The sequence below is a fragment of the Pan paniscus genome, chromosome 1 (assembly GCF_029289425.2).
Source record: "Pan paniscus chromosome 1, NHGRI_mPanPan1-v2.0_pri, whole genome shotgun sequence".
In the NCBI taxonomy this organism is placed as follows: Eukaryota; Metazoa; Chordata; class Mammalia; order Primates; family Hominidae; genus Pan; species Pan paniscus.
Window position 1 is genome coordinate 94,630,271 of NC_073249.2, and position 25,682 is coordinate 94,655,952.

General features: G+C 57.0%; 3 protein-coding genes, 1 long non-coding RNA gene and 1 other non-coding gene across 43 annotated transcripts; 2 read left to right on the forward strand and 3 right to left on the reverse strand.

The window, feature by feature from the left end:
* Nucleotide 1: 1 nt before the first annotated feature.
* Nucleotides 2-5,389, reverse strand: LOC100987557 (metaxin-1). Its single transcript, XM_034936865.3, has 8 exons — nt 4,486-5,389; nt 3,403-3,472; nt 3,191-3,270; nt 1,600-1,692; nt 1,252-1,434; nt 1,049-1,125; nt 434-588; nt 2-341 (listed from the first exon to the last, which is right to left on the reverse strand). The coding sequence occupies exons 1-8, from the start codon at nt 5,011-5,013 to the stop codon at nt 127-129; spliced, it is 1,401 nt and encodes a 466-aa protein (XP_034792756.3). The 5' UTR covers nt 5,014-5,389; the 3' UTR covers nt 2-126.
* On the forward strand, nt 4,857-18,259 carry THBS3 (thrombospondin 3). Of its 24 annotated transcripts, none has more exons than XM_057300138.2 (23): nt 4,857-6,847; nt 7,420-7,626; nt 8,510-8,766; nt 8,869-8,971; nt 10,304-10,330; nt 10,538-10,620; nt 10,706-10,757; nt 10,883-11,031; nt 11,442-11,582; nt 11,809-11,886; nt 12,274-12,426; nt 12,639-12,749; nt 12,839-12,946; nt 13,233-13,392; nt 13,730-13,848; nt 13,987-14,039; nt 15,241-15,434; nt 15,623-15,801; nt 15,915-15,963; nt 16,184-16,380; nt 16,630-16,802; nt 17,721-17,860; nt 17,948-18,259. In XM_057300138.2, the coding sequence occupies exons 1-23, from the start codon at nt 6,598-6,600 to the stop codon at nt 18,004-18,006; spliced, it is 3,042 nt and encodes a 1,013-aa protein (XP_057156121.1). In that variant the 5' UTR covers nt 4,857-6,597; the 3' UTR covers nt 18,007-18,259. The 24 variants fall into 24 exon arrangements, 22 of the variants coding, with proteins under 22 accessions (XP_057156121.1, XP_003817107.1, XP_054956770.1 ...); XM_003817059.6 differs by having other exon boundaries at nt 4,857-6,020; XM_055100795.2 differs by lacking the exon at nt 17,721-17,860 and having other exon boundaries at nt 4,857-6,020.
* On the reverse strand, nt 11,703-18,616 carry LOC103785858 (uncharacterized). Of its 2 annotated transcripts, XR_010112306.1 has the most exons (7): nt 18,479-18,616; nt 15,879-16,992; nt 15,225-15,440; nt 13,532-13,671; nt 13,017-13,143; nt 11,958-12,124; nt 11,703-11,810 (listed from the first exon to the last, which is right to left on the reverse strand). It is a non-coding gene; the product is annotated as an uncharacterized LOC103785858 (long non-coding RNA). The 2 variants fall into 2 exon arrangements; XR_008954944.2 differs by lacking the exons at nt 11,703-11,810; nt 11,958-12,124; nt 13,017-13,143 and having other exon boundaries at nt 13,432-13,671; nt 16,826-16,992.
* MIR92B (microRNA mir-92b) lies at nt 18,589-18,651 on the reverse strand. The gene has a single exon (NR_163091.1). It is a non-coding gene; the product is annotated as a microRNA mir-92b (primary transcript).
* Nucleotides 18,652-18,798: 147 nt separating this feature from the next.
* On the forward strand, nt 18,799-25,243 carry MUC1 (mucin 1, cell surface associated). 15 transcript variants are annotated; one of them, XM_055100817.3, is made up of 8 exons: nt 18,799-21,064; nt 21,567-21,667; nt 22,754-22,876; nt 22,976-23,031; nt 23,181-23,317; nt 23,463-23,584; nt 23,664-23,813; nt 24,858-25,243. In XM_055100817.3, the coding sequence occupies exons 1-8, from the start codon at nt 21,007-21,009 to the stop codon at nt 24,930-24,932; spliced, it is 822 nt and encodes a 273-aa protein (XP_054956792.2). In that variant the 5' UTR covers nt 18,799-21,006; the 3' UTR covers nt 24,933-25,243. The 15 variants fall into 15 exon arrangements, with proteins under 15 accessions (XP_054956792.2, XP_054956788.2, XP_054956795.2 ...); XM_063604799.1 differs by having other exon boundaries at nt 20,885-21,064; nt 21,540-21,667; XM_055100818.3 differs by having other exon boundaries at nt 20,886-21,064; nt 21,576-21,667.
* The last annotated feature ends 439 nt before the right edge of the window (nt 25,244-25,682 follow it).

A 25,682-nucleotide genomic window follows, 5' to 3' on the forward strand; every position in this document is an offset into this window, starting at 1 on the left:
GTCAGTGTGAGTGGCTTTATTCTGGGGGGCAGCACCCCGTGTCCGGCTGTACCAACAATGAGGAGGCACGGGGGCCTCTGGAATGCATGAGAGTAGAAAAACCAGTCTTGGGAGCGTGAGGACAAATCATTCCTCTTCATCCTCCTCAGCCATGCCCAGGGTCCGGGTGCCTGGGGCCCGAGCAGGCGTTGCCCGCTGGATGGAGACAATGCCACTGAGCAAGGCGTAGCCCACCATGGCTGCCAGTCCTGCCAGCACAGATAGGATCTGGTTCCGGCGCCGGTACGGCTCCTCCTCAGTCTCTGGGCCTGCTGGTGTCTGGCGTTGCGGTGGTACCTCAGCTGAGGGTCAAGGAAGGAAGGTGTGTTAGGAGAACTAGTTCTTGGATCCCTGCCCACTCTCCCCAGGGCTGCCCCTCCCATCTGCCCCTTACCTCCATCCCAGGGGAAGTAGAGACTGAGAATGTGGGTACAATAGGCACAGAGGTTGTGCAGCCCACGCAGGTGGACCTGCAGCTTCCCACTGGGCAGCTTTGCCTGCAGCAGCAGGGCCAAGTAGCTAAAGACGAAGGCGTCCAAGGAGGCAGGGCTGGAGCAGAGAGAGAAGGGTGGGATGGAGGAGAACTACTGGGGTAGAAGGGGTAAAGATAGAGCTGGAGGAAGAGTCAGCCTTGGGAGGTGGGCTCTGGGCAGCAGGTGGCCACCAGGGAAGGACAGGACACACAGTTCTAGACCTGGTATGGGGAGAGATCCCCAGGTGGCGCCAGCCTGGCCCTGAATAGGGCTCTATCCCAGGGCTGCATAAAGGGCACATTCAGTGCCCCACAGCTCTTCAGACCCCTCCTGTGCCTGGCTGCCCTCCCACCCTACCCTTTTGTACCTCTGAGAAGGCTCTGGCCCCCACACAGTCACACTGTCACTACAGCCAGTTTCTATCCCAGGAACCTGCTATCCAGAGCCTGAGCCAGCCCCAGCCCCAGCTTCAGCTGCTCCATATGAACCTGTATCTTCTTCCAAGCCACCCATTACCCTCTTGGAGTCAGACTCACGCATCTCCAAAGAAGAACTTTTGAGAGCCCAGGCGCTGAGAGAGCAGGGTCAGACACTCCCGAGCCTCTCGGTACAGCTGTAGGGGCGACACAGGTAGGCTTGCAGCTGCGGGAACAGTGCCACCTCCCCACCTAAGCACTCCCATTCCTGGCCAGCATCCTTGGGGCTCATCTCATACAATAGCCCCCGGTCTCAGAGCTACCTCCTTCTCCAGCTCTTCCTCGTCCTCAGGCCTATGCTCCCCAGTCAGCAGCTGTAGCCGTTCCATGTACTGCCGCTGCATGCGGCCAGGCAGGAAGAAGTTGAGGGGAAAGGGCATAGCCTCTGCATACCACTTCCGGGTCACTTCCACGTAGTTCTTGGTGTCTATCCAAAAAGTATGTACCTGGATTGGGTGGGCAGGAAGAAACAGGCAGGTCTGAGCCAGTGCACCTGTCTGATTCAAGGTGGGCTTCTGACCCCCATGCTGTCCTGAGCCTGTGTGTGGGTCTGTGTGTTCCCGAACCCTCCCCTGCTGGCCATGGATGCTGGGAGGTCTGGGCACACTCACCAGCACCGGGAGCAACTTCTCCTCCAGGAGAGACATGAAGGCCAGGGTGTCTGCCCCTTGCCGAGCTGACAGATCATAATCAGCATTGTACTTCTGTGGAGGAAATATCCATGGCGTGGACACTGGGGAGCTGCAAGGGCACTTCACCAGGGAGGAAGGAGTCCTGTCTGGTACCCCCCTCACTGGCCTCTGAGTGCAGTGGAGGTACAGCAAGGAACTTTTCCTGCCAAGGCCCCCTTGCCTGGGCCCAGCCAGTAGCCTGTTGCTGTTGGCAAAAAGCCTGGGCCTTGGAGCCTCCTGGCCGTCAAGGTCCAGCGCCCAATGCAGGGAAGGAAGGGAGGCTCCGCCGCAAACTAGGAGCAGCTCCCAGAATTTCCATGGAAAGCTGGAACAACGCCTGCTGACGGCAACTTTCTAACAGTAACTTCCCCGACCCAGACACCACAAAGCTCGCACAACGGAGCTCAGATGCAGGCTAGGACTCGGTCCATGCCTCAGGAACCAGGGAAAGCCATCCTCACACTCCCTGGATCCAGGGAACCCATGCCCAGGGCCCCCCAGCTTGTTCCCTCAGTGCCCAGCTCTTGGCTATTTCTTTCACTTCATTCCATTGCTCAGACACCATTACCACATACACATTCCACCCATACCCCCAGGTCTCAGCCTGCCCTACCTTCCCAGGCTCCAGTCCCTGTTCCTCAGCATCCCCCTCCACATCCTGAGTAAGCTTTGTCCCCAGATAACCTCTTCAGCATGATCCTTAAATCTCCCTAAGCCTCAGTTTCTCCCCTGTGGAATGGGGGTAAGAATCTCTTTCTCTGAATGCCCCTGTGTTAGGAAATAATTTAGAATACTTTGGAAACTGGAAAAGCTCTGTTCACACCTAAGCAATCAGGGCAGTGGCCTCGGCTCTGCCAGGAACTTTGGCTTTTATCTGGATCCTCTCTTTCCAGGCCTCTCAATTAATTCCCCAGGTCCTTAACCTTTGGGAAATTAGAAATGAGGAAGAGTGTCCCACTTCTGACACTGTGTTCCCTCTTGGAACCTGACCGTCAATGCTAGAACCCTTGGAAAACATGCTGGCCCAGCCCTCTAGTTTTACAAATAAGGGAGTGCACAGCCCTGAGAGGTTACATGGCCTGCCCAAGATCACATAGTCAATGGCAGAGTAAAGAGCATAGCCTAGGCCTCCCCACTCCTCTAGTAATGCTCTTTCATCTTCTCCAACCTGGCTCTAAGCCTTGTCCATCCTGAGCCCCATATCTAGCCCAACCTAGTCCCTGAAAACAGGAAGTGGCCCTTAGAAATCTCTCTCCAGTCCCACCATCAGAGGCCAACTGCTGTCTTCCACTCTCCTTCAGCCTGTGCTCCTCTCCTTCCCTGCCTCACAGTGCCCTAAGTTTCATCTCTTGCCGACTGCTTTAATACATCACAGTGACATTGTGTGTGTCTCTGCCACGAGACTGTTGCTCCTTGATGCTCTGGGTCACCTGCATCTAGCATGGCATATATCTGGTGCTCAATAAATGTGTATTGTATAGAATTGACTGAACTTCTCTCAGTGGCAGCCCCCACTATCCAAGTCACCTACCTCTTTTCGAAGGTGGGTGATGATCTTGTGTGGAACTGAGATGACCTCTCCATGACTGGTCCGAAGGGCAGGCAGAGTTCCTGATATTGAGAGAGAAGTATACCAACCAGACCCTTAGCTGCCTAGTCATACATAGTTGCAACACATTCCTGCCTATTTCTTGCTTCTCCCCTTGTACACACCCTTCCTTACCCCCAAGGGATACTGGGTACCTGAAGGGCTCTGCCAGGGGTTGCTGATCTTGTGTACCTTCAGTGGAGCACCAGTAAATCTGGCATAGGTCTGGAGGGAAGGAAGCAGAAGTCAGAGAGGCAGAGCCATGTCCCCCACAGTGGTATCAAGAAGAGAAATAACATTTATTGAATACCTTATGTGCCATTCCCTATATTTAGTATCTTAGTCTCAAAAAAAAAGGGGGAGTCACTACCATTTCTATTTTACAAATGGACAACACAGGGCTCAGAGAGATTCCGGACATGTCTGTGATTACAGGACAGCCAGGAAAATCCTTTCCTCTATCTCCTCTCTTGCCATCTACCTGGTGAACATCTATCCTCAGAAGCTTTTCCTAACCAGTATCCCTCTTCTTGGAAGCACTGATAATGCCCTTCTCTTTGGCAGTATCTGTGGTCTGTTCCTACTTTAACTTATATGTGAATATTGTATTATATTTATTTGCTTACCTATCTGCCTTTCTGTAAACTCGAAGGGAGGAACCAAATTTTATTCATCTTTGCCTGGCAATGTTTAATATTTGGAAGAAATCTAATAGATCCTCTTTAAAGCAAGGAGTCAATGAATAAATGAAGCAAAGGAAGTCTGATTGCTAAGCTCTTTATACAAAGCCTGGCTGTGAGTCGTTTGGTCTAACAAACAATAGCCTCAGTAAATGCTGTTAAGTGAGGAGGAAGAGGAGAAGGGGGCTGAGGAGAAGGCAGGAATTCCAAGCTAGAGTAGGTCCCTGAGACAGTCCAGCCTAGTAAACCTCCGAATGGAGAAAAAAAATGCCCAAAGAGAAAGGATCTCCGCAAGGTCACACAGCCAGTGAATGGATGAGCAAGGACTAGAACCCATCACCTGAACTCCCAACCAGGCGTCTTTTCATTGCTGCATTAAGCCTAGAAAACTACAGCATAGGGCACTGAGGCCATATCGGCCACGTACGCTCTTTGACTGCCTCAGTTTCTCCCACTGCGCCCGTGCTGAGTAGCCCTGGCAAGGTTTGGATGCTTGGCTAGTTCGGCCCCCTCCCCAGTCATCAGGGCACAGCAGAGGGCGCCGGCGCCACCCCTCACCAGCACGGCCAGGCTGTCCAGGTCCACTGACGGCAGCCCCCAGCCCCCTGACCAGCAGAACAGCTCCATGGGCGCCGCCATCTTGCCCACCCTCTGTCCCGGAAACACTTCCTTGTGTGCTTCTGCCCTCCCCTGCCTGGGCCCGCCCCCCGCCACCGCCCCTCCGATCGTTGCGGTCAGGGGGCCTGGGGAGATCCCCGGGGAGGCGAGGCTTCTTCTGGCCCGACTGGCAGCTGAACTGCGGGGGACTGGGCCGCGGGCCTCGGGGGAGGGCGGCCGCCGGCCCATCCAGAGGTGGCCCACGTAGCGGGACAGCGCTGTCGGCCCGGCGCGCCTCGGAGAGTCACGGCGCCTCGGCCAAGTGGAGCCCCGAACCCCTGAAGGCGCGGCAGGCTCTGGAGAGCGGGGTCTTGTGCGCCTGGGCCAGGTCTGGGGGCTCTTGCCAAACTGCACGTGGCCTGTACTGCTCCAGGGCCCCTTGGGGCTCGTCCCCGAGCGGGGACTGCGGGGGGGTCCCCCGAGCAGCATGTTTTCCACAGCGCGTTATGTTTGGAGCGGGCCCTGCGCCGCCTGTCGCCATGGAAACAAAACAGGGGCGGTGGCGGCGGCCGGAGCGGAGGCCGGGCTGGGGTTTGGGTGGGGGAGGGGAAGAGAGGCTCGCAGGCTGTCGCTTAGGTGACGGGAACTCAGGCGCCCCTCTGCTTCATCCGGGTCACGGCCCGTCCGCTAGTACCCACAGTGTTCCACAGTCTGGTCCTTGGCTCCTCGCCTGTACCCCTGGTCTTCTGCGCCTGTCCCTGGTGTCCCTTTCCTCTTTTTTGGTTTCTTCACTCTGACCTCACTGACCACTGCTTTAGAGTCTCCCTTCAGTTCCCGTCAGACGCTTCCAGACTCCCAAGCTTTCCTAGGAATGAGGGAAAATGGAGAAACAGGCACTTGTCAGGGGACCCCCCACCCTAATAAAGAGCACTTGCTCCGCCAGAACAGCAAAATTCATGCCATGTGGGCATCCCTGGGCACTATAGCAAGCTAGTTGCGGCCACTCCCTTGGCATCCTTTCCTGCCAGCTGTGGAATAATGCCCACTGTCTAGCACTGCCCCTGCCAGGGGTTCTTGCCTTCCACAATCGTGGCTTCCAGAAAACAGTGGCATTCGGTAGCGCTGTGTGCCGAGACCCCCAACAATGATGACTGCGGAGAGGGAGGCACCTGGGGGAGGATCATTAGGGAGAGGTAGAAAGCAGGGAGGCCTCCAGGATTCTTTCCCAGTGCCCCTGGTTCCCAGAGCTGATGATGCCTCCAGGGTGATTGGCAGCTCTTTGTTTCAGCCCCCCCTCACCCGCCTGCTGGCCCCCCCTCCAACTCTGTCCCTCCGCCCCCCGGCTCCTGCTCTCTCCGCCTAGCCTTTTCCCCTCCCAGCTGCCTGCCTGCCAGGGGTAGTGAGCCGGCTGAGAGGCATGGAGACGCAGGAACTTCGGGGGGCCCTGGCTCTTCTCCTCCTTTGCTTTTTCGCATCTGCCAGTCAGGATCTGCAGGGTAAGCCTGTCTCCATCCTCTTAGACCGCTCTCTGCCTCTTCCCCATTTGCCCTCAGCCCAAGTAGCAGAGAACATGTGGGCAAGGGGAGAGGGGAAGAGTCCAGAAATTGAGCCAGAGGAAAACTTCAGACTGCCTAGAGTTGGTGAAATTATGGCTTGGTGGAGAGGAGTGGGCACCGGAGAGTAGTGGGGGAGTTGGAACAGGACAGGGTCAGGCATGAGGCCAGGGCAGAGGACTCAGGAACTGGATGCTCAGGCTGCCTGGCTGGGGTGGTTCCTGAGCATCTGTAGGCACCCTAGGGTCTGGGAGAGCAGCCTGAAGGTGGGCGTACTGTAGGTCCCTGGGCTTCGTCCCCCTGGGCTCCTGGCTGCCCAAGGACAGGGCGGGGGTGGGGACCAAGAAGCCTGGGCTCTCCCGGAGGTCTGGTGGTGGGATGGGCCGATGGATGTGGGAGAGGTAGCTGGAGCAGATGACACAGGCATAGATTCTTTACTGGCTGGAGGGAAAACCACAGATTGGCCAGGACACAGGAGGCAGAGGAGCTGGGTCCTACATTCCCGTGGGAGATAGCCCAGATGGTGGGAGGGTCAGAGTCCTCAGTGGGCAGCTGTTCTTATCCAGAGCGAGTGTGCTGCGCCCCTAGGATGGGAGGAGGGGAACTAGGGTGTGGAACGAGCCAAACCCAGGAGTGGAGAGAGAAGCTGCCTCCCATTTCTACGTTGTGGACACCAGGTGCCACTCCTGTGGGGGATCAGCACAGCATCTCCTTTGCGCCACCTGGTGGGGGCATCTCAAATTTGCGGGGTGCTGTTTCTGTGTTTCCAAGTGAGTCTCAAACCTGCAGGTTCCCGGAAGGTAGTAATAGGCAATAATGGGGAAAGGAAGGCACAGTGCCTCTGTCCTCTGAGAGCAACAAGGGTTGAGGTTTTTTTTTTTTTGTTTTCGTTTTGTTTTTTTGAGATGGAGTTTCACTCTTGTTGCCCAGGCTGGAGTGCAATGGCGCGATCTCGGCTCACTGCAACCTCCACCTCCCAGGTTCAAGCGAGTCTCCTGCCTCAGCCTCCTGAGTAGCTGGGATTACAGGTGCCCGCCACCACGCCCGGCTAGGTGGTTTTTTTTTTCTTTTTTGTTGTTGTTGTTTTTGTATTTTTAGTAGACACGGGGTTTCACCGTGTTGGCCAGGCTGGTCTCGAACTCCTGACCTTAGGCGATCCACCTGCCTCAACCTCCCAAAGTGTTGGGATTACAGGTGCGAGCCACCATGCCCAGCCAAGGGTTGAATTTTGAGGTGACTAACGCTGCCTGGTGGTGGGGGTAGGGGGTGATGTGGGCTCGGGGGAGGGCATACCTTAGCATTTGATCCCATTCTCTAACCTTGATAACCCCTGCCTGACCAGTAATTGACCTGCTGACTGTGGGCGAGTCTCGGCAGATGGTAGCTGTGGCAGAGAAGATCCGGACAGCCTTGCTCACTGCTGGGGACATCTACCTCTTATCCACCTTCCGCCTGCCCCCCAAGCAGGGTGGTGTCCTCTTTGGCCTCTATTCTCGCCAAGACAACACTCGATGGCTGGAGGCCTCTGTTGTAGGCAAGATCAACAAAGGTGACTGGTGGGCATCTCCTTTCTTGCAATGGTGACCTCCTTAAGCACTCTCCCTCATCCCTACTTCCCAAGTGCTTCCTCATTCTCCTTGGCCTCCACTAGGGACCAAGGTCCCATCAGGCTGTGCCCAGACATCAGGGGCACCTGGTATGGGGTGCTTATAAGGTGCTTTAGGAGCCCATGTACCAAACAATAGGGTGAGGCTTGAGTCCTGATATTTATAGGGATGGGAGGTTGTACTTGGGGATGCCTGGAAGGAGGGTGAGGCATGTCTCTGTGCCTCAGCGGTGATACAGAAAGGTCTTTCAGATCCCTGGAACAGGTCAGTGGCCACAAAACCAGCTGTCACCCTAGGAGAGGATACAGTCATCTGATACCAATGAAGACTAAGAAAGTATTTGTCTCTAAACCAATTATTTTTTTAAATGGAGTCTTGCTTTGTCACCTAGGCTGGAGTGCAGTGGTACAATCTCAGCTCACTGCAACCTCTGCCTCCTGGGTTCAAGCAATTCTCCTATCTCAGCCTCCTGAGTAGCTGGGACTACAGGTGCCCACCACCATGCCTGGCTAACTTTTGTATTTTTAGTAGAAACAGGGTTTCGCCATGTTGACCAGGCTGTTCTCGAACTCCTGACCTCAAGTGATCTGCCCACCTTGGCCTTCTAAAGTGCTGGGATTACAGGTGTGAGCCACCGTGCCTGGCCTCTAAACCAATTTCAAAAACATTTATTGTGTACCTATTAAATACAAGGTGTTGAGAGCCACATAGTAGAATTAGGGATAGGGGCCCTAGAGATGTGGTATCTAGCAGAGTTGATCCAAGGCTCAGCTGGGAGGCAGGGGGTGGGGGATAGCGCCCATATTGATCTCCCCTCCTGGGCAGTACTGGTGCGATACCAGCGGGAGGATGGCAAAGTCCACGCCGTGAACCTACAGCAAGCGGGCCTGGCTGATGGGCGCACACACACAGTTCTCCTGCGACTCCGAGGTCCCTCCAGACCCAGCCCTGCCCTACATCTCTACGTGGACTGCAAACTGGGTGACCAACATGCAGGCCTTCCAGCACTGGCCCCCATTCCTCCAGCGGAGGTCGATGGGCTGGAGATTAGGACTGGACAGAAGGCGTATTTGAGGATGCAGGTGAGCCAGGAGGAGCCTCTGAGTTCTGTGGAAATAGAGTTTGCACCAGCTGGGGAAGGGGTTGGTAGACCTTCCCACCTTACTCTGCTGCTATCCCCCCAGGGCTTTGTGGAATCTATGAAAATTATTCTGGGTGGGTCCATGGCCCGGGTAGGAGCCCTGAGTGAGTGTCCATTCCAAGGGGACGAGTCCATCCACAGTGCAGGTAACACAGAGACTTGTTTGCTGACATTGGACCACGGATCCTGTGGCCTTTGGTGACTCCTGTCTTCTTGATCTCCCTCTCCCTTAAAACCCATTCCTTTGGCTCACCTGTTTCTAGGGTTTCTAACCCTGTTATTCCAAATCTTTCACCTGACTCCACAATCTCCAAATACGCCCATCTGAGAAAAAAAGCAACCTAAAAGAAGAATTGGTTAATTGCTTGGCCTTGGCTGACCAAGAGATACTGGTCTCGAGTATTTTTTTTTTTTGGTGATGGAGTCTTGTCCTGTTGCCCAGGCCGGAGTGCAGTGGTGCAATCTGGGTCACTGCAGTCTCCACCTCCTGGGTTCAAGTGATTCTCCTGCCTCAGCCTCCCAAGTAGCTGGGATTACAGGCGCCCTCCACCATGCCTAGCTAATTTTTGCATTTTTAGTAGAGATGGGGTTTCACCACATTGGCCAGGCTGGTCTCAAACACCTAATCTCAAGTGATGCACCCACCTCGGCCTCTCAAAGTGCTGGGATTACTGGCGTAAGCCACCGCGCCCGGCCTGGTCTCGAGTCTTTTATAGTTCTCACTGGCAGCTGTCACCAGCAATTTCTCTGAGTGTTGCCCATCTGCCTGGTCTCTCTGACAGGGATGTTCAGAAGCTCTCACCTAAATAAAAGACCCACCTTTCCCAGATATTTGAGGGAGAGCTCTTGAAGAAGGGAATGGGATGGCTGGGTGTGGTGGCTCACACCTGTAATCCCAGCACTTTGGGAGGCTGAGGTGGGCTGATCCCTCAAGGTCAGGAGTTCAAGACCAGCCTGGCCAACGCTGTGAAACCTCCTCTCTACTAAAAAATACAAAAAATTAGCTGGGCATGGTGGTGGGCACCTGTAGTCCCAGCTACTTGGGAGGCGGAGGCAGGAGAGTTGTTTGAACCTGGGAGGTGGAGGTTGTGGTGAGCAGAGATCACGCCACTGCATTCTAGCCTGGGCAACAGAGCAAGACTCCGACTCAAAAAACAAAAAACAAAAAACAAAAAACGGGGATATACTGGGGCCCTGGCCCTGCTTTGGGTCCATCCCTTCTGCTACTACCATGCCTAGGAACCAGGAGGATTTGGGTTTTAACTTCCTGTGAAGCAACTCCCTTAGAGGGCCTTTTGCCCCATAGAAGGAGCTGGCACTGCTTGTCTGCCAGCTCTGCCCTCCCAGCATCCAGCACCCCATCTTTATTCTGGGGCTCCAGCCCTGTCCCTGTCCTCACCTTCCTTCCTTCTTCTCACCAACCAGGCCTCTCTTCACTTCACCTCACCCCTCTGACTATGTTTTCTTCTCCTCTCCAGTGACCAATGCACTGCACTCCATTCTAGGTGAGTAGGCCACACTGAAGCAGAAGCGGGGAGCGGGGAGGAGGCCCCAGGCTCTGGCAGCTGCCTGAAACTAAGTCCTCTTCAGTCAGGAATGTAGTAGGGTTAAAGGCAGGGGTGGGCAGCCGTGGCAGGTACTGGCTTATTGCCCATGGAGGGCCCAGGACTGGTGCTCCAGTACTGAGCCCCTCACACCCTGGGTCCCGACAGGGGAGCAGACCAAGGCGCTGGTCACCCAACTCACCCTCTTCAACCAGATCCTGGTGGAGCTGCGGGATGATATACGAGACCAGGTTTGGGTGGGCTGGCGAAGGGTGGCACTGATTCTGGGGTAGGGTGGCAGATGTCAAGTGCTGACTCCTCCCCATCCTTCTCCAGGTGAAGGAAATGTCCCTGATCCGAAACACCATTATGGAGTGTCAGGTGTGCGGTGAGTGGGAGAGCAGGGGAGGCTCCACATGACTGTGCCACGTTCCCCACCCAATGGCTTTGGCTTTCCCTTCTGGTGGCTTAAATAGTGACCACCGGGTAGCTCTGACTGTGTCCACCCCTCAGGCTTCCATGAGCAGCGTTCCCACTGCAGCCCCAATCCCTGCTTCCGAGGTGTGGACTGCATGGAAGTGTACGAGTACCCAGGCTACCGCTGTGGGCCCTGCCCCCCTGGCCTGCAGGGCAACGGCACCCACTGCAGTGACATCAATGAGGTGGGGGAGGGCAGAGCCCAGAAGGGTACAGAAAACTGGGGTGAGGATGTCAGGAGGCGCCCAAGAGGGTGGGATAAATGCTGGTCCGGAGGAGAGGAATCTGGAGTTTAGGAGAGGTCAGAGGCAAGAGAAATGCAAGATGGGAGAGACAGAAGGCCTGGGGCAAAGACTGAAGGCCATACAGGGAAGGAGCTGGGGAAACTGCAGGGGAGGCTTGAGATGGCGACCAGTGGCATGGGGAGGGAGAGAGGGAACCCCGAGGGAAGCGGGGTGGGGACCAGGAGCACAAGGCAGTTGTGTGGGGAGAGCTGCACAAAGGGGAGACCTGGAGCAATGGTTCCTGGATCACAGGCAGGGACCTGAGTTTCCCAGAGGGCGGCCTGACCTCTGCCTTCTCATCTGGTCCCCAGTGTGCTCACGCTGACCCCTGTTTCCCGGGCTCCAGCTGCATCAACACCATGCCCGGCTTCCACTGTGAGGCCTGTCCTCGAGGGTACAAGGGCACACAGGTGTCTGGTGTGGGCATTGACTATGCCCGGGCCAGCAAACAGGTCAGACTGGGTAGTGTGTGTGGACAAGGGATCTTGGCCTTGTAGAGGCCAGGGGCTTCTGGGTTGGACATGGGACCCTTGTGATGAATGGGACATGGATGGCTTTGCATCGGCTTTGGGTCTGGGCTTAATGTTGATGTTCACAGATAAGGCCATACCAGTGTCCTCTGCTGTATCTGAGGAGACCCACCATAGGTCTGGTTCCACCCAAAGTCTGCCCCTTCAGGTCTGCAATGACATCGATGAATGCAACGATGGCAACAATGGTGGCTGTGACCCAAACTCCATCTGCACCAACACTGTGGTGAGCTGAATATCCTGAGTGTATTCTGGGGTGGTGGGAATGGTAAAACCCCAACCCCCGCCCCTTCTTACCTTCAAATTTCCTGCTGCCTTTCCTCCTCCCCAGGGCACTACACAGATTAGGTGTTCACATGGACTTGGTTTGGAATACTGGTTTGCCTCTTGCTAGCTCTTTGGCAGGTTATTTAACTTTTCTGAGCCTCAGCTTCCTCATCTGAAAACTGAGGCTGTTATCCACCCTGAAAGGTTGTCATGAGAACCTAAAGGAGATACTGATATGCCTGGCATAATTGAGTGCCCAGCCCACACCCCGCAGGTGGAGCAGTGCTGGTCCTGGGTGCCTGGTGGGCTCACCCTCCTTCCTAAGATGCTGCCTCTCCACTCTTAGGGCTCTTTCAAGTGTGGTCCCTGCCGCCTGGGTTTCCTGGGCAACCAGAGCCAGGGCTGCCTCCCAGCCCGGACCTGCCACAGCCCAGCCCACAGCCCCTGCCACATCCATGCTCACTGTCTCTTTGAACGCAATGGTGCAGTGTCCTGCCAGGTGAGCTAGGCTTCAGGCGTGGAAGGAAAAGGGAGGGTCTGGGGAAAGGAGTAGGGCTATGTTTAGGGCCTGGGTTGGGGGCCTTCATAGGAGAGAGGTGGGCCTGGGCCCAGGAACTGTTTGGTGGGGAGAATAGGACCTGAAGCAGGGAAAATAGAGGGAGGAGGGGAGCCAGACCAAACTGCTAGCTCCTACCCTTTGTGTTGCCCTAGTGTAACGTGGGCTGGGCTGGGAATGGGAACGTGTGTGGGACTGACACAGACATCGATGGCTACCCAGACCAAGCACTGCCCTGCATGGACAACAACAAACACTGCAAACAGGTGCAGGGAGCAGGCGGGCAAGGGGGCGTAGTGGGGAGCCCAAGCTGGGTCAGGCCAGAACTCATCCATCCTCTTCCCCTGAACTTTAGGACAACTGCCTTTTGACACCCAACTCTGGGCAGGAAGATGCTGATAATGATGGTGTGGGGGACCAGTGTGATGATGATGCTGATGGGGATGGGATCAAGAATGTTGAGGTGACTCCCAGACTGCCCTGCCCCTTGAAGCTCCTCTCCCCTCCTCCTGTCCTCTCCATGCCTCACTTACCTCATCTGGCAGCTCTCTAGTAAGGGCCCAATACTCCAAATCAGGGAGGCAAAAACCTCGTGCCCAGGACAAGGAGGCTGGGTGGGTGGGACTGTACTGAGCAGTTTGTCCATCACAAGGGTGTGATCTTAGAAAAGGATACAGAGACAAGGTAGGTGCAAGATGACAAGTGATTTAGGGGAGACCTGACCCTTCCCCTCCCACCCCTCTGCCCAGGACAACTGCCGGCTGTTCCCCAACAAAGACCAGCAGAACTCAGATACAGATTCATTTGGTGATGCCTGTGACAATTGCCCCAACGTTCCCAACAATGACCAGAAGGACACAGATGGCAATGGGGAAGGAGATGCCTGTGACAACGACGTGGATGGGGATGGTGCAGGCCTGGGGCTGAAGGGGTGGCTGGGGGACCTGTGAGAATTTGGATCAGGTGGGGATGAAGCAGGGAAGCTAGGAAGTCTCTGTGAAGTAGGGAGGCAGGCTTGTGGACGTTGGCCTGGGTGAGGAGAGATTACCTGCAGCAGATGTCAATAGGAATGTGAGGTAGGGCGTAGCGTTAGGCAGAGTGTGGACTAGAGGGTGAGACAAGAAACAGGCAGATTTCCTGGCCAGTTGTCCTCTGGGTGGGGAGACAAAGTTCAGGACTTTCACCAACCTAGAAGAGAGAATATGGCATGTTCTAGTAACAACCTTGTGCTACCCATGTCTTCTAGGCATCCCCAATGGATTGGACAATTGCCCTAAAGTCCCCAACCCACTACAGACAGACAGGGATGAGGACGGGGTGGGAGATGCTTGCGACAGCTGCCCTGAAATGAGCAATCCTACCCAGGTACAGGGAGATGGTAAGGACAGGGGAGGGATGAGGGTACTGATGGATGAAGCCCCAGCCCTTTGGATGGAAAGTGGTCAGATCACCCTCTTCAGAGTTATCAAGAGGAGATGGTGAGAACAGGTCCCTCTCTCTCAGACAGATGCAGACAGCGACCTGGTGGGGGATGTCTGTGATACTAATGAAGACAGGTAAGGTCTTGGTCAAGAGATGCAAGGTCTTTCTTTTTTTTGTCTTTCTGAGACGGAGTCTTGCTCTGTCACCTAGGCTGGAGTACAGTGGCACGATCTTGGCTCACTGCAACCTCCGTCTCCCAGGGTCAAGTGATTCTCATGCCTCAACCTCTCTGAGTGGCTAGGATTACAGGCGTGTGCTACCAAGCCCAGCTAATTCTTGTATTTTCAGTAGAGACAGGGTTTCACCATGTTGGCCAGGCTGGTCTCGAACTCCTGACCTCAGGTGATCCGCCAGCCTCTGCCTCCCAAAGTGCTGTGATTACAGGTGTGAGCCACTGTGCCAGCGAAATGCAAGGTCTTATAGGGGATATTTTACTTTCCTCTAGTATATCCTTTTTTTTTTTTTTTGATACGGAGTCTTGCTCTGTCGCCCAGGCTGGAGTACAGTGGCGTGATCTCGGCTCACTGCAAGCTCCGCCTCCCGAGTTCACGCCATTCTTCTGCCTCAGCCTCCCAAGTAGCTGGGACTACAGGCGCCTGCCACCACGCCCGGCTAATTTTTTGTGTTTTTAGTAGACACGGGGTTTCACTGTGTTAACCAGGATGGTCTCGATCTCCTGATCTCGTGATTTGCCTGCCTCAGCCTCCCAAAGTGCTGGGATTACAGGCGTGAGCCACCGCGCCCGGCCTCCTTTTTTTTTTTTGAGATGGAGTCTTGCTCTGTCACTCAAGCTGGAGTGCAGTGATATCGGCTCACTGCAACCTCCACCTCCAGGGTTCAAGCGATTTTCCTGCCTCAGCCTCCCGAGTAGCTGGGATTACAGGCGCGTGCTACCAAGCTCAGCTAATTTTTGTATTTTTAGTAGAGACAGGGTTTCATCATGTTGGCCAGGCTGGTCTCGAACTCCTGACCTCAGGTGATCTGCCCGCCTTGGCCTCCCAAAGTACTGGGAATACAGGCATGAGCCACTGTGCCCAAGCCATAGTATATTCTAAATTCCTTCTATGATTTAGCCTTAATTCTCTATTGCTATTGAGCAGGAAGTTATTCTTACAGTCATCCCTCCATTCCTACTGCCAGACCTTCACCTCACCTGGCTGACTGCCAGGGGTCTGATTGTATGGAGAGTAGGCTCCAGAGACTCCCAGGCAGAAGCGAAGGGAAGGACAAGGAGTACCTTTAAATCCTTTATTTGGTACCTGTTCTTCTGATTAGCGATGGGGATGGGCATCAGGACACCAAGGACAACTGCCCACAGCTGCCAAATAGCTCCCAGCTGGACTCTGATAACGATGGACTTGGAGATGAGTGTGATGGGGATGATGACAATGATGGCATCCCAGATTATGTGCCTCCTGGTCCTGATAACTGCCGCCTGGTACCCAATCCCAATCAGAAGGACTCAGATGGTAAGCCTGCGGACCCAGAGCACGTTAGACTGGTGTTGCCTTTGCCCAGGTGGAGGCAGCAAGCCCTGTTGGGAAGTGAGGAAGGGCAAGGTGGGGAAAGATGTCAGGAATGCAGGCCCAACAGATGGTATTGTTGCCTAATGGCAGTGGCCAGGGCCTTCCTGAGCACCCAGCCTCACTCTGCCCAGGCAATGGCGTTGGTGATGTGTGTGAGGATGACTTTGACAATGATGCGGTGGTCGACCCCCTGGATGTGTGTCCTGAAAGTGCAGAGGTAACGCTTACGGATTTTCGGGCCTATCAGACCGTCGTCCTGGATCCTGAGGGTGATGCTCAGATTGACCCAAACTGGGTTGTGCTCAACCAGGTAACTCGGGGCAGTGGGCTGGGCAGGTGCTATCAGACAGGGCTACTGGGGCGGGGGGCCTAGGAGGGATAGCACACCTGCATCACAGCTTTTTCTTTACTATACAACCCCAGGGCATGGAAATCGTTCAGACCATGAACAGTGACCCTGGCTTGGCAGTTGGTATGTAAGGGATATGCAGTTCAATCACTTCCAAATGGAGGAATCCTATAGGGGCAGAGGGTAGGGGAGGAAACAGACAGGGAGAATGGGCAAAGTGGCGAGAGAGAAGGCGGTGGCACAAGCTGGCCACATACATAGCAGGCATCCCTTCCCAACTTTACCCCATGATGGGCCGCCAGTAGCTTTGCTGCCCCTGACCTTTATCCCACCCCCACCCCAGGATACACGGCCTTCAATGGTGTGGACTTTGAAGGCACCTTCCATGTGAACACAGTGACTGATGATGACTACGCAGGCTTTCTCTTCAGTTATCAAGACAGTGGCCGCTTCTACGTAGTCATGTGGAAGCAGACCGAGCAGACCTACTGGCAGGCTACACCCTTCCGGGCGGTTGCCCAGCCCGGGCTGCAGCTCAAGGTCCCCAGCTGCTCAGATTCCGCAACCCAGGGCCCTTTCCCAAAGCTCTCCTCTGCAGCCCCAGGGCCTCCCCCACTGCTTGACTGGGAACCCTCTTACCCAGACATCTGGCTTGGAGGCCGGCTCTCTGGGGCCCCAGGGCATTTTCATGACCGCCTTGAATCCCTTTCCCACCTGCACTTACCGACCTGTTGTCTCCCCTCACTCCAGTTCTGCAGTTGACTCACTGTCTTTGCCAATGTCTCCTAGGCAGTGACATCAGTGTCTGGCCCAGGTGAGCACCTCCGAAATGCCCTGTGGCATACTGGCCACACCCCTGATCAGGTACGACTGCTGTGGACAGACCCACGAAATGTGGGCTGGCGGGACAAGACCTCCTATCGCTGGCAGCTTCTGCACCGGCCTCAAGTTGGCTACATTCGGTAAGGAGAGGGGCTGAGCCCACCTGTGGGACTCAGGCCGGGCCTGTCCTTCCTCTTTAGCTGGGATTCACCAGTGACCTCTCCATGGGTGGGAACTGCAGCCACTTCTCTCCATCACCCTTCTCACCATGGACACAAGCACCTATGAGTGATGTTGGTGAAGTCACTCCTCCATGACCCATTTTCCCGTCTGTAAAATGAGGGCATTGGGTTAGATGCCCTTTACAGTTCTCCAGAAGCCTCCAAACCCAGGCCAATCTGTGAAGGGGCACATCACATCTGGTCCCTTAGTTGGTATGACCTGGAACCTGTCTTATCAACCTGGATAGGGATCATCTGACCTGGAAGGGATCATCATTTACAGAAGAGAAAATCAAGGCCCTGACTTCACAGGCCTCGGTTCAGCACTTTGTCCACAACTTTGCATTTCTCTCCAACAAGTAGCCCTAGTTGGTGGAGATGAACAGGAAGGGAGGGGAAATGGGTCTGCTTAGAGGCTGGACTTTCCATGGCCAAGAGCCCAGAGTCCAGGAACCTGGGTTGGTTCCCCTTTAAGGTGCCTGGGGCTGTGGGGTGCCAGGACAGGGGATAAAAGGGGGTGGACTAGAGCCTGGGAAGCGGGTGACTTCACCCCCCAGCCCATTGTGCTTATTGTCATGGCAACCCAATCCTCGCTTGGAATGCGGCTGGTGCTTTGAGATGCAAAAGGAGCCGGACAAAGAGCTAGGGGCCCCAGGCCTGAGAAAAGCACCCCCCTTCTCTCTCCTTCCTGCCTCCCTTTCCCTCCCTCCCTCCCTTCTCTCTCAGGCCTGGTGAGCTCAAGGGGGGCTGGGGAAAAGCAAGGCCCCAGGCATGGTGGCACAGTGCCCACTGGCACCCTAGCACCAATGGATACTCCTATCCTGGAATCCTGGACAGGGTGAAGCTCTATGAGGGACCCCAGCTTGTGGCGGATTCTGGGGTGATCATTGACACATCCATGCGAGGGGGGCGTCTTGGTGTATTCTGCTTCTCCCAAGAAAACATAATTTGGTCCAATCTCCAGTATCGATGCAATGGTGAGGTGGCTGATTGAGATCAACCTAATCCTTCATGCCTTGTGGGAGAGCCACATCCTCTGACCTTACTTATTTCCCCTTCTTCAGACACAGTGCCTGAGGACTTTGAGCCATTCCGGAGGCAGCTGCTCCAGGGAAGGGTGTGAGGAGGAGGCCACCAGATTCAGAATTCAGAATTTTAGACCCTTTGGCCTTGGGGTCCATCCTGGAGACCCTGAGGTCTAAGCTACAGCCCCTCAGCCAACCACAGACCCTTCTCTGGCTCCCAAAAGGAGTTCAGTCCCAGAGGGGTGGTCACCCCACCCTTCAGGGGATGAGAAGTTTTCAAGGGGTATTACTCAGGCACTAACCCCAGGAAAGATGACAGCACATTGCCATAAAGTTTTGGTTGTTTTCTAAGCCAGTGCAACTGCTTATTTTAGGGATTTTCCGGGATAGGGTGGGGAAGTGGAAGGAATCGGCGAGTAGAAGAGAAAGCCTGGGAGGGTGGAAGTTAGGGATCTAGGGGAAGTTTGGCTGATTTGGGGATGCGGATGGGGGAGGTGCTGGATGGAGTTAAGTGAAGGATAGGGTGCCTGAGGGAGGATGCCCGAAGTCCTCCCAGACCCACTTACTCACGGTGGCAGCGGCGACACTCCAGTCTATCAAAGATCCGCCGGGATGGAGAGCCAAGAGGGCGGGGGCTGCCCCGCTAGGGGTAGCGGGGAGGCCGGGGGGCCGGGGGGGCCGGAGGCCGGGACGAGTGCAATATTGGCGGGGGAAAAAACAACACTGCACCGCGTCCCGTCCCTCCCGCCCGCCCGGGGCCCGGGATCCCGCTCCCCACCGCCTGAAGCCGGCCCGACCCGGGAACCCGGGGCGCGCTGGGGAGTTGGGTTCACCTTGGAGGCCAGAGAGACTTGGCGCCCGGAAGGCAAAGGGAATGGCAAGGGGGAGGGGGGAGGGAGAACGGGAGTTTGCGGAGTCCCGGAAGGCCGCTTTCAGACGCCCGGGCGTTGCGCGCGCTTGCTCTTTAAGTACTCAGACTGCGCGGCGCGGAGCCGTCGCCATGGTGACGCGTGTCCCAGCAACCGAATTGAATGGCTGTTGCTTGGCAATGCCGGGAGTTGAGGTTTGGGGCCGCCCACCTAGCTACTCGTGTTTTCTCCGGCCTGCGAGTGGGGGGGCTCCCCGCCTCCCCGGCCCGCGCTCCCGGGCGCGCTGACGTCAGATGTCCCCACCCCGCCCAGCGCCTGCCCCAGGGTCTCGCCGCGCACAAAGCTGCGCCTCGGGCGCCGCGCGGCGCGCCGGCGAGAGCGGTGGTCTCTCGCCTGCTGATCTGATGCGCTCCAATCCCGTGCCTCGCCGAAGTGTTTTTAAAGTGTTCTTTCCAACCTGTGTCTTTGGGGCTGAGAACTGTTTTCTGAATACAGGCGGAACTGCTTCCGTCGGCCTAGACCGCAGCCTGCGACTGCGGGACCCAAGTTCCACGTGCTGCCGCGGCCTAGGATAGCTTCCTCCCCTCGTGCACTGCTGCCGCACACCTCTTGGCTGTCGCGCATTACGCACCTCACGTGTGCTTTTGCCCCCCGCTACGTGCCTACCTGTCCCCAATACCACTCTGCTCCCCAAAGGATAGTTCTGTGTCCGTAAATCCCATTCTGTCACCCCACCTACTCTCTGCCCCCCCCCCCTTTTTTTGTTTTGAGACGGAGTCTTGCTCTGTCGCCCAGGCTGGAGTGCAATGGCGCGATCTCGGCTCACTGCAACCTCCGCCTCCCGGGCTCAAGCGATTCTCCTGCCTCAGCCTCCTGAGTAGCTGGGGTTACAGCGCCCGCCACCACGCTCGGCTAATTTTTGTAGTTTTTAGTAGAGACGAGGTTTCACCATCTTGGCCAGGCTGGTCTTGAACTCCTGACCTTGTGATCCACTCGCCTCGGCCTTCCAAAGTGCTGGGATTACGGGCGTGAGCCACCGCGCCACGCCCGATCTGCCTCTTAAGTACATAACGGCCCACACAGAACGTGTCCAACTCCCCCGCCCACGTTCCAACGTCCTCTCCCACATACCTCGGTGCCCCTTCCACATACCTCAGGACCCCACCCGCTTAGCTCCATTTCCTCCAGACGCCACCACCACGCGTCCCGGAGTGCCCCCTCCTAAAGCTCCCAGCCGTCCACCATGCTGTGCGTTCCTCCCTCCCTGGCCACGGCAGTGACCCTTCTCTCCCGGGCCCTGCTTCCCTCTCGCGGGCTCTCGCTGCCTCACTTAGGCAGCGCTGCCCTTACTCCTCTCCGCCCGGTCCGAGCGGCCCCTCAGCCTGCGCGGCCCAGCCCCGCAAGGCTCCCGGTGACCACTAGAGGGCGGGAGGAGCTCCTGGCCAGTGGTGGAGAGTGGCAAGGAAGGACCCTAGGGTTCATCGGAGCCCAGGTTTACTCCCTTAAGTGGAAATTTCTTCCCCCACTTCCTCCTTGGCTTTCTCCAAGGAGGGAACCCAGGCTGCTGGAAAGTCCGGCTGGGGCGGGGACTGTGGGTTTCAGGGTAGAACTGCGTGTGGAACGGGACAGGGAGCGGTTAGAAGGGTGGGGCTATTCCGGGAAGTGGTGGGGGGAGGGAGCCCAAAACTAGCACCTAGTCCACTCATTATCCAGCCCTCTTATTTCTCGGCCCTGCTCTGCTTCAGTGGACCCGGGGAGGGCGGGGAAGTGGAGTGGGAGACCTAGGAGTGGGCTTCCCGGCCTTGCTGTACAGGACCTCGACCTAGCTGGCTTTGTTCCCCATCCCCACGTTAGTTGTTGCCCTGAGGCTAAAACTAGAGCCCAGGGGCCCCAGGTTCCAGACTGCCCCTCCCCCCTCCCCCCGGAGCCAGGGAGTGGTTGGTGAAAGGGGGAGGCCAGCTGGGGAACAAACGGGTAGTCAGGGGGTTGAGCGATTAGAGCCCTTGTACCCTACCCAGGAATGGTTGGGGAGGAGGAGGAAGAGGTAGGAGGTAGGGGAGGGGGCGGGGTTTTGTCACCTGTCACCTGCTCCGGCTGTGCCTAGGGCGGGCGGGCGGGGAGTGGGGGGACCGGTATAAAGCAGTAGGCGCCTGTGCCCGCTCCACCTCTCAAGCAGCCAGCGCCTGCCTGAGTCTGTTCTGCCCCCTCCCCACCCATTTCACCACCACCATGACACCGGGCGTCCAGTCTCCTTTCTTCCTGCTGCTGCTCCTCACAGTGCTTACAGGTGAGGGGCACGAGGTGGGGAGTGGGCTGCCCTGCTTAGGTGGTCTTCTTGGTCTTTCTGTGGGTTTTGCTCCCTGGCAGATGGCACCATGAAGTTAAGGTAAGAATTGCATACAGAGGCTGCCCTGTCTGTGCCAGAAGGAGGGAGAGGCTAAGGAGAGGCTGAGAAGAGTTGCCCCCAACCCTGAGAGTGGGTACCAGGGGCAAGCAAATGTCCTGTAGAGAAGTCTAGGGGGAAGAGAGTAGGGAGAGGGAAGGCTTAAGAGGGGAAGAAATGCAGGGGCCATGAGCCAAGGCCTATGGGCAGAGAGAAGGAGGCTGCTGCAGGGAAGGAGGCGGCCAACCCAGGGGTTACTGAGGCTGCCCACTCCCCAGTCCTCCTGGTATTATTTCTCTGGTGGCCAGAGCTTATATTTTCTTCTTGCTCTTATTTTTCCTTCATAAAGACCCAACCCTATGACTTTAACTTCTTACAGCTACCACAGCCCCTAAACCCGCAACAGTTGTTACAGGTTCTGGTCATGCAAGCTCTGCCCCAGGTGGAGAAAAGGAGACTTCGGCTACCCAAAGAAGTTCAGTGCCCAGCTCTACTGAGAAGAATGCTGTGAGTATGACCAGCAGCGTACTCTCCAGCCACAGCCCCGGTTCAGGCTCCTCCACCACTCAGGGACAGGATGTCACTCTGGCCCCGGCCACGGAACCAGCTTCAGGTTCAGCTGCCACCTGGGGACAGGATGTCACCTCGGTCCCAGTCACCAGGCCAGCCCTGGGCTCCACCACCCCGCCAGCCCACGATGTCACCTCAGCCCTGGACAACAAGCCGGCCCCAGGCTCCACCGCCCCCCCAGCCCACGATGTCACCTCGGCCCCGGACACCAGGCCGGCCCCGGGCTCCACCGCCCCCCCAGCCCACGGTGTCACCTCGGCCCCGGACACCAGGCCGGCCCCAGGCTCCACCGCCCCCCCAGCCCACGATGTCACCTCGGCCCCGGACACCAGGCCGGCCCCGGGCTCCACCGCCCCCCCAGCCCACGGTGTCACCTCGGCCCCGGACACCAGGCCGGCCCCGGGCTCCACCGCCCCCCCAGCCCACGGTGTCACCTCGGCCCCGGACACCAGGCGGGCCCCGGGCTCCACCGCCCCCCCAGCCCACGGTGTCACCTCGGCCCCGGACACCAGGCCGGCCCCGGGCTCCACCGCCCCCCCAGCCCACGGTGTCACCTCGGCCCCGGACACCAGGCCGGCCCCGGGCTCCACCGCCCCCCCAGCCCACGGTGTCACCTCGGCCCCGGACACCAGGCCGGCCCCGGGCTCCACCGCCCCCCCAGCCCACGGTGTCACCTCGGCCCCGGACACCAGGCCGGCCCCGGGCTCCACCGCCCCCCCAGCCCACGGTGTCACCTCGGCCCCGGACACCAGGCCCGCCTTGGGCTCCACCGCCCCTCCAGTCCACAATGTCACCTCGGCATCAGGCTCTGCATCAGGCTCAGCTTCTACTCTGGTGCACAACGGCACCTCTGCCAGGGCTACCACAACCCCAGCCAGCAAGAGCACTCCATTCTCAATTCCCAGCCACCACTCTGATACTCCTACCACCCTTGCCAGCCATAGCACCAAGACTGATGCCAGTAGCACTCACCATAGCACGGTACCTCCTCTCACCTCCTCCAATCACAGCACTTCTCCCCAGTTGTCTACTGGGGTCTCTTTCTTTTTCCTGTCTTTTCACATTTCAAACCTCCGGTTTAATTCCTCTCTGGAAGATCCCAGCACCGACTACTACCAAGAGCTGCAGAGAGACATTTCTGAAATGGTGAGTATCGGCCTTTCCTTCCCCATGCTCCCCGGAAGCAGCCATCAGAACTGTCCACACCCTTTGCATCAAGCCTGAGTCCTTTCCCTCTCACCCCAGTTTTTGCAGATTTATAAACAAGGGGGTTTTCTGGGCCTCTCCAATATTAAGTTCAGGTACAGTTCTGGGTGTGGACTCAGTGTGGTGGTTGGAGGGTGGGTGGTGGTCATGACCGTAGGGAAGGACTGGTGCACTTAAGGTTGGGGGAAGAGTGCTGAGCCAGAGCTAGGACCCGTGGCTGAAGTGCCCATTTCCCTGTGACCAGGCCAGGATCTGTGGTGGTACAATTGACTCTGGCGTTCCGAGAAGGTACCATCAATGTCCACGACGTGGAGACACAGTTCAATCAGTATAAAACGGAAGCAGCCTCTCGATATAACCTGACGATCTCAGACGTCAGCGGTGAGGCTACTTCCCTGGCTGCAGCCCAGCACCATGCCGGGGCCCCTCTCCTTCCAGTGTCTGGGTCCCCGCTCTTTCCTTAGTGCTGGCAGCGGGAGGGGCGCCTCCTCTGGGAGACTGCCCTGACCACTGCTTTTCCTTTTAGTGAGTGATGTGCCATTTCCTTTCTCTGCCCAGTCTGGGGCTGGGGTGCCAGGCTGGGGCATCGCGCTGCTGGTGCTGGTCTGTGTTCTGGTTGCGCTGGCCATTGTCTATCTCATTGCCTTGGTGAGTGCAGTCCCTGGCCCTGACAGAGCCCCCCGGTAGAAGGCACTCCATGGCCTGCCATAACCTCCTATCTCCCCAGGCTGTCTGTCAGTGCCGCCGAAAGAACTACGGGCAGCTGGACATCTTTCCAGCCCGGGATACCTACCATCCTATGAGCGAGTACCCCACCTACCACACCCATGGGCGCTATGTGCCCCCTAGCAGTACCGATCGTAGCCCCTATGAGAAGGTGAGATTGGGCCCCACAGGCCAGGGGAAGCAGAGGGTTTGGCTGGGCAAGGATTCTGAAGGGGGTACTTGGAAAACCCAAAGAGCTTGGAAGAGGTGAGAAGTGGCGTGAAGTGAGCAGGGGAGGGCCTGGCAAGGATGGGGGGCAGAGGTCAGAGGAGTTTTGGGGGACAGGCCTGGGAGGAGACTATGGAAGAAAGGGGCCCTCAAGAGGGAGTGGCCCCACTGCCAGAATTCCTAAAAGATCATTGGCCGTCCACATTCATGCTGGCTGGCGCTGGCTGAACTGGTGCCACCGTGGCAGTTTTGTTTTGTTTTGCTTTTTTGCACCCAGAGGCAAAATGGGTGGAGCACTATGCCCAGGGGAGCCCTTCCTGAGGAGTCCCAGGGGTGAGCCTCTGTGCCCCTAATCATCTCCTAGGAATGGAGGGTAGACCGAGAAAGGCTGGCATAGGGGGAGGTTTCCCAGGTAGAAGAAGAAGTGTCAGCAGACCAGGTGAGCGTGGGTGCCAGTGGGGTTCTTGGGAGCTTCAAGGAAGCAAGGAACGCTCCCTCCTTCCTCTCCTGGTCTTTCTCTATGGGACCTAGTAAATAATTACTGCAGCCACCTGAGGCTGGAAAACCACTCCAGGTGGGGGAGGAGAGAGTTTAGTTTTCTTGCTCCTATTTTCCTCCTCCTGGAGACCTCCCTCTCGGCTTTACAAAGACACAGATACACCCCGCCCCCAACACACACACACACACACACACACACACACACACACACACACACACACACACACACCCCTCCTTAGGCTGGAACAGCAGAGAATGGAGGGACAAGGGGGCTGATTAGAGCCAAGGAGAGGGAGTGAAGGAGAGCAGAGGGAGGAGGGCAGCCCTGTTTACAGTCACCTGGCTGGTGGGGTGGCAGGTGCTCTCTCTGAATTAACCCTTTGAGAGCTGGCCAGGACTCTGGACTGATTACCCCAGCCTGGGGTGGCATCCAGGGGCTCTAGGAGGTACCTTCTGCTCCTCACCCTGGATCTCTTTTCCTTTCACCCAGGTTTCTGCAGGTAATGGTGGCAGCAGCCTCTCTTACACAAACCCAGCAGTGGCAGCCACTTCTGCCAACTTGTAGGGGCATGTCGCCCGCTGAGCTGAGTGGCCAGCCAGTGCCATTCCACTCCACTCAGGTTCTTCAGGGCCAGAGCCCCTGCACCCTGTTTGGGCTGGTGAGCTGGGAGTTCAGGTGGGCTGCTCACAGCCTCCTTCAGAGGCCCCACCAATTTCTCGGACACTTCTCAGCGTGTGGAAGCTCATGTGGGCCCCTGAGGGCTCATGCCTGGGAAGTGTTGTGGTGGGGGCTCCCAGGAGGACTGGCCCAGAGAGCCCTGAGATAGCGGGGAACCTGAACTGGACTGAATAAAACGTGGTCTCCCACTGCGCCAACTTCTGATCTTTCATCTGTGACCCGTGGGCAGCAGGGCGGTCAGAATGTGTGTGAGGGGGCTGGGGGAGGAGACAGGGAGGCCAGGAGGCAGTAAGGAGCGAGTTTGTTTGAGAAGCAGGAGATGTGAGGAGGAGGTGACATTGGGGAGTAGGGGTGGCCTGAGGAGCCACCTCTGGCTAACCCTGGCAGCACAAGAGGAAGGAGGAAACGAAACCCAGGCGGGCTTTGGAGGGCTAGCGTGACTGGGCTCCGTGACTGAGCTCTGTGTGCCAGTGGCTCTCCCCTCTCCTCGCCTGGCCCACGCCCTCCTTGCCTCCTGGCATGGTGCCCCCCAGGTGGCTCTATTCTTAGCTGTCCGGGTGTGAAGTAAATCCTTGGGCAGTGATAACAGCCCAGAGTCAACAGGGTTGAGATAAGCAGAGGCTGGGTCAGATCCGG

Excerpts from the sequence above, each read along its gene's own strand:
- LOC100987557 (XM_034936865.3), bottom strand. The coding sequence starts at position 5,013 with ATGCTGCTCGGGGGACCCCCCCGCAGTCCCCGCTCGGGGACGAGCCCC. Across the intron at positions 3,271-3,402 it reads CCCCTGGCAGAGCCCTTCAG|GAACTCTGCCTGCCCTTCGG; the intron begins GTACCCAGTATC and ends TCTCAATATCAG. Across the intron at positions 589-1,048 it reads AAGTTCTTCTTTGGAGATGC|CCCTGCCTCCTTGGACGCCT; the intron begins GTGAGTCTGACT and ends TCTCTGCTCCAG.
- MUC1 (XM_063604797.1), top strand. The coding sequence starts at position 21,007 with ATGACACCGGGCGTCCAGTCTCCTTTCTTCCTGCTGCTGCTCCTCACA. Across the intron at positions 23,585-23,663 it reads TTGTCTATCTCATTGCCTTG|GCTGTCTGTCAGTGCCGCCG; the intron begins GTGAGTGCAGTC and ends CTATCTCCCCAG. Across the intron at positions 23,814-24,857 it reads ATCGTAGCCCCTATGAGAAG|GTTTCTGCAGGTAATGGTGG; the intron begins GTGAGATTGGGC and ends CCTTTCACCCAG.
- THBS3 (XM_063604708.1), top strand. The coding sequence starts at position 6,598 with ATGGTGGGAGGGTCAGAGTCCTCAGTGGGCAGCTGTTCTTATCCAGAG. Across the intron at positions 13,849-13,986 it reads AAATGAGCAATCCTACCCAG|ACAGATGCAGACAGCGACCT; the intron begins GTACAGGGAGAT and ends CCTCTCTCTCAG. Across the intron at positions 15,964-16,183 it reads TGACCCTGGCTTGGCAGTTG|GATACACGGCCTTCAATGGT; the intron begins GTATGTAAGGGA and ends CCCCCACCCCAG.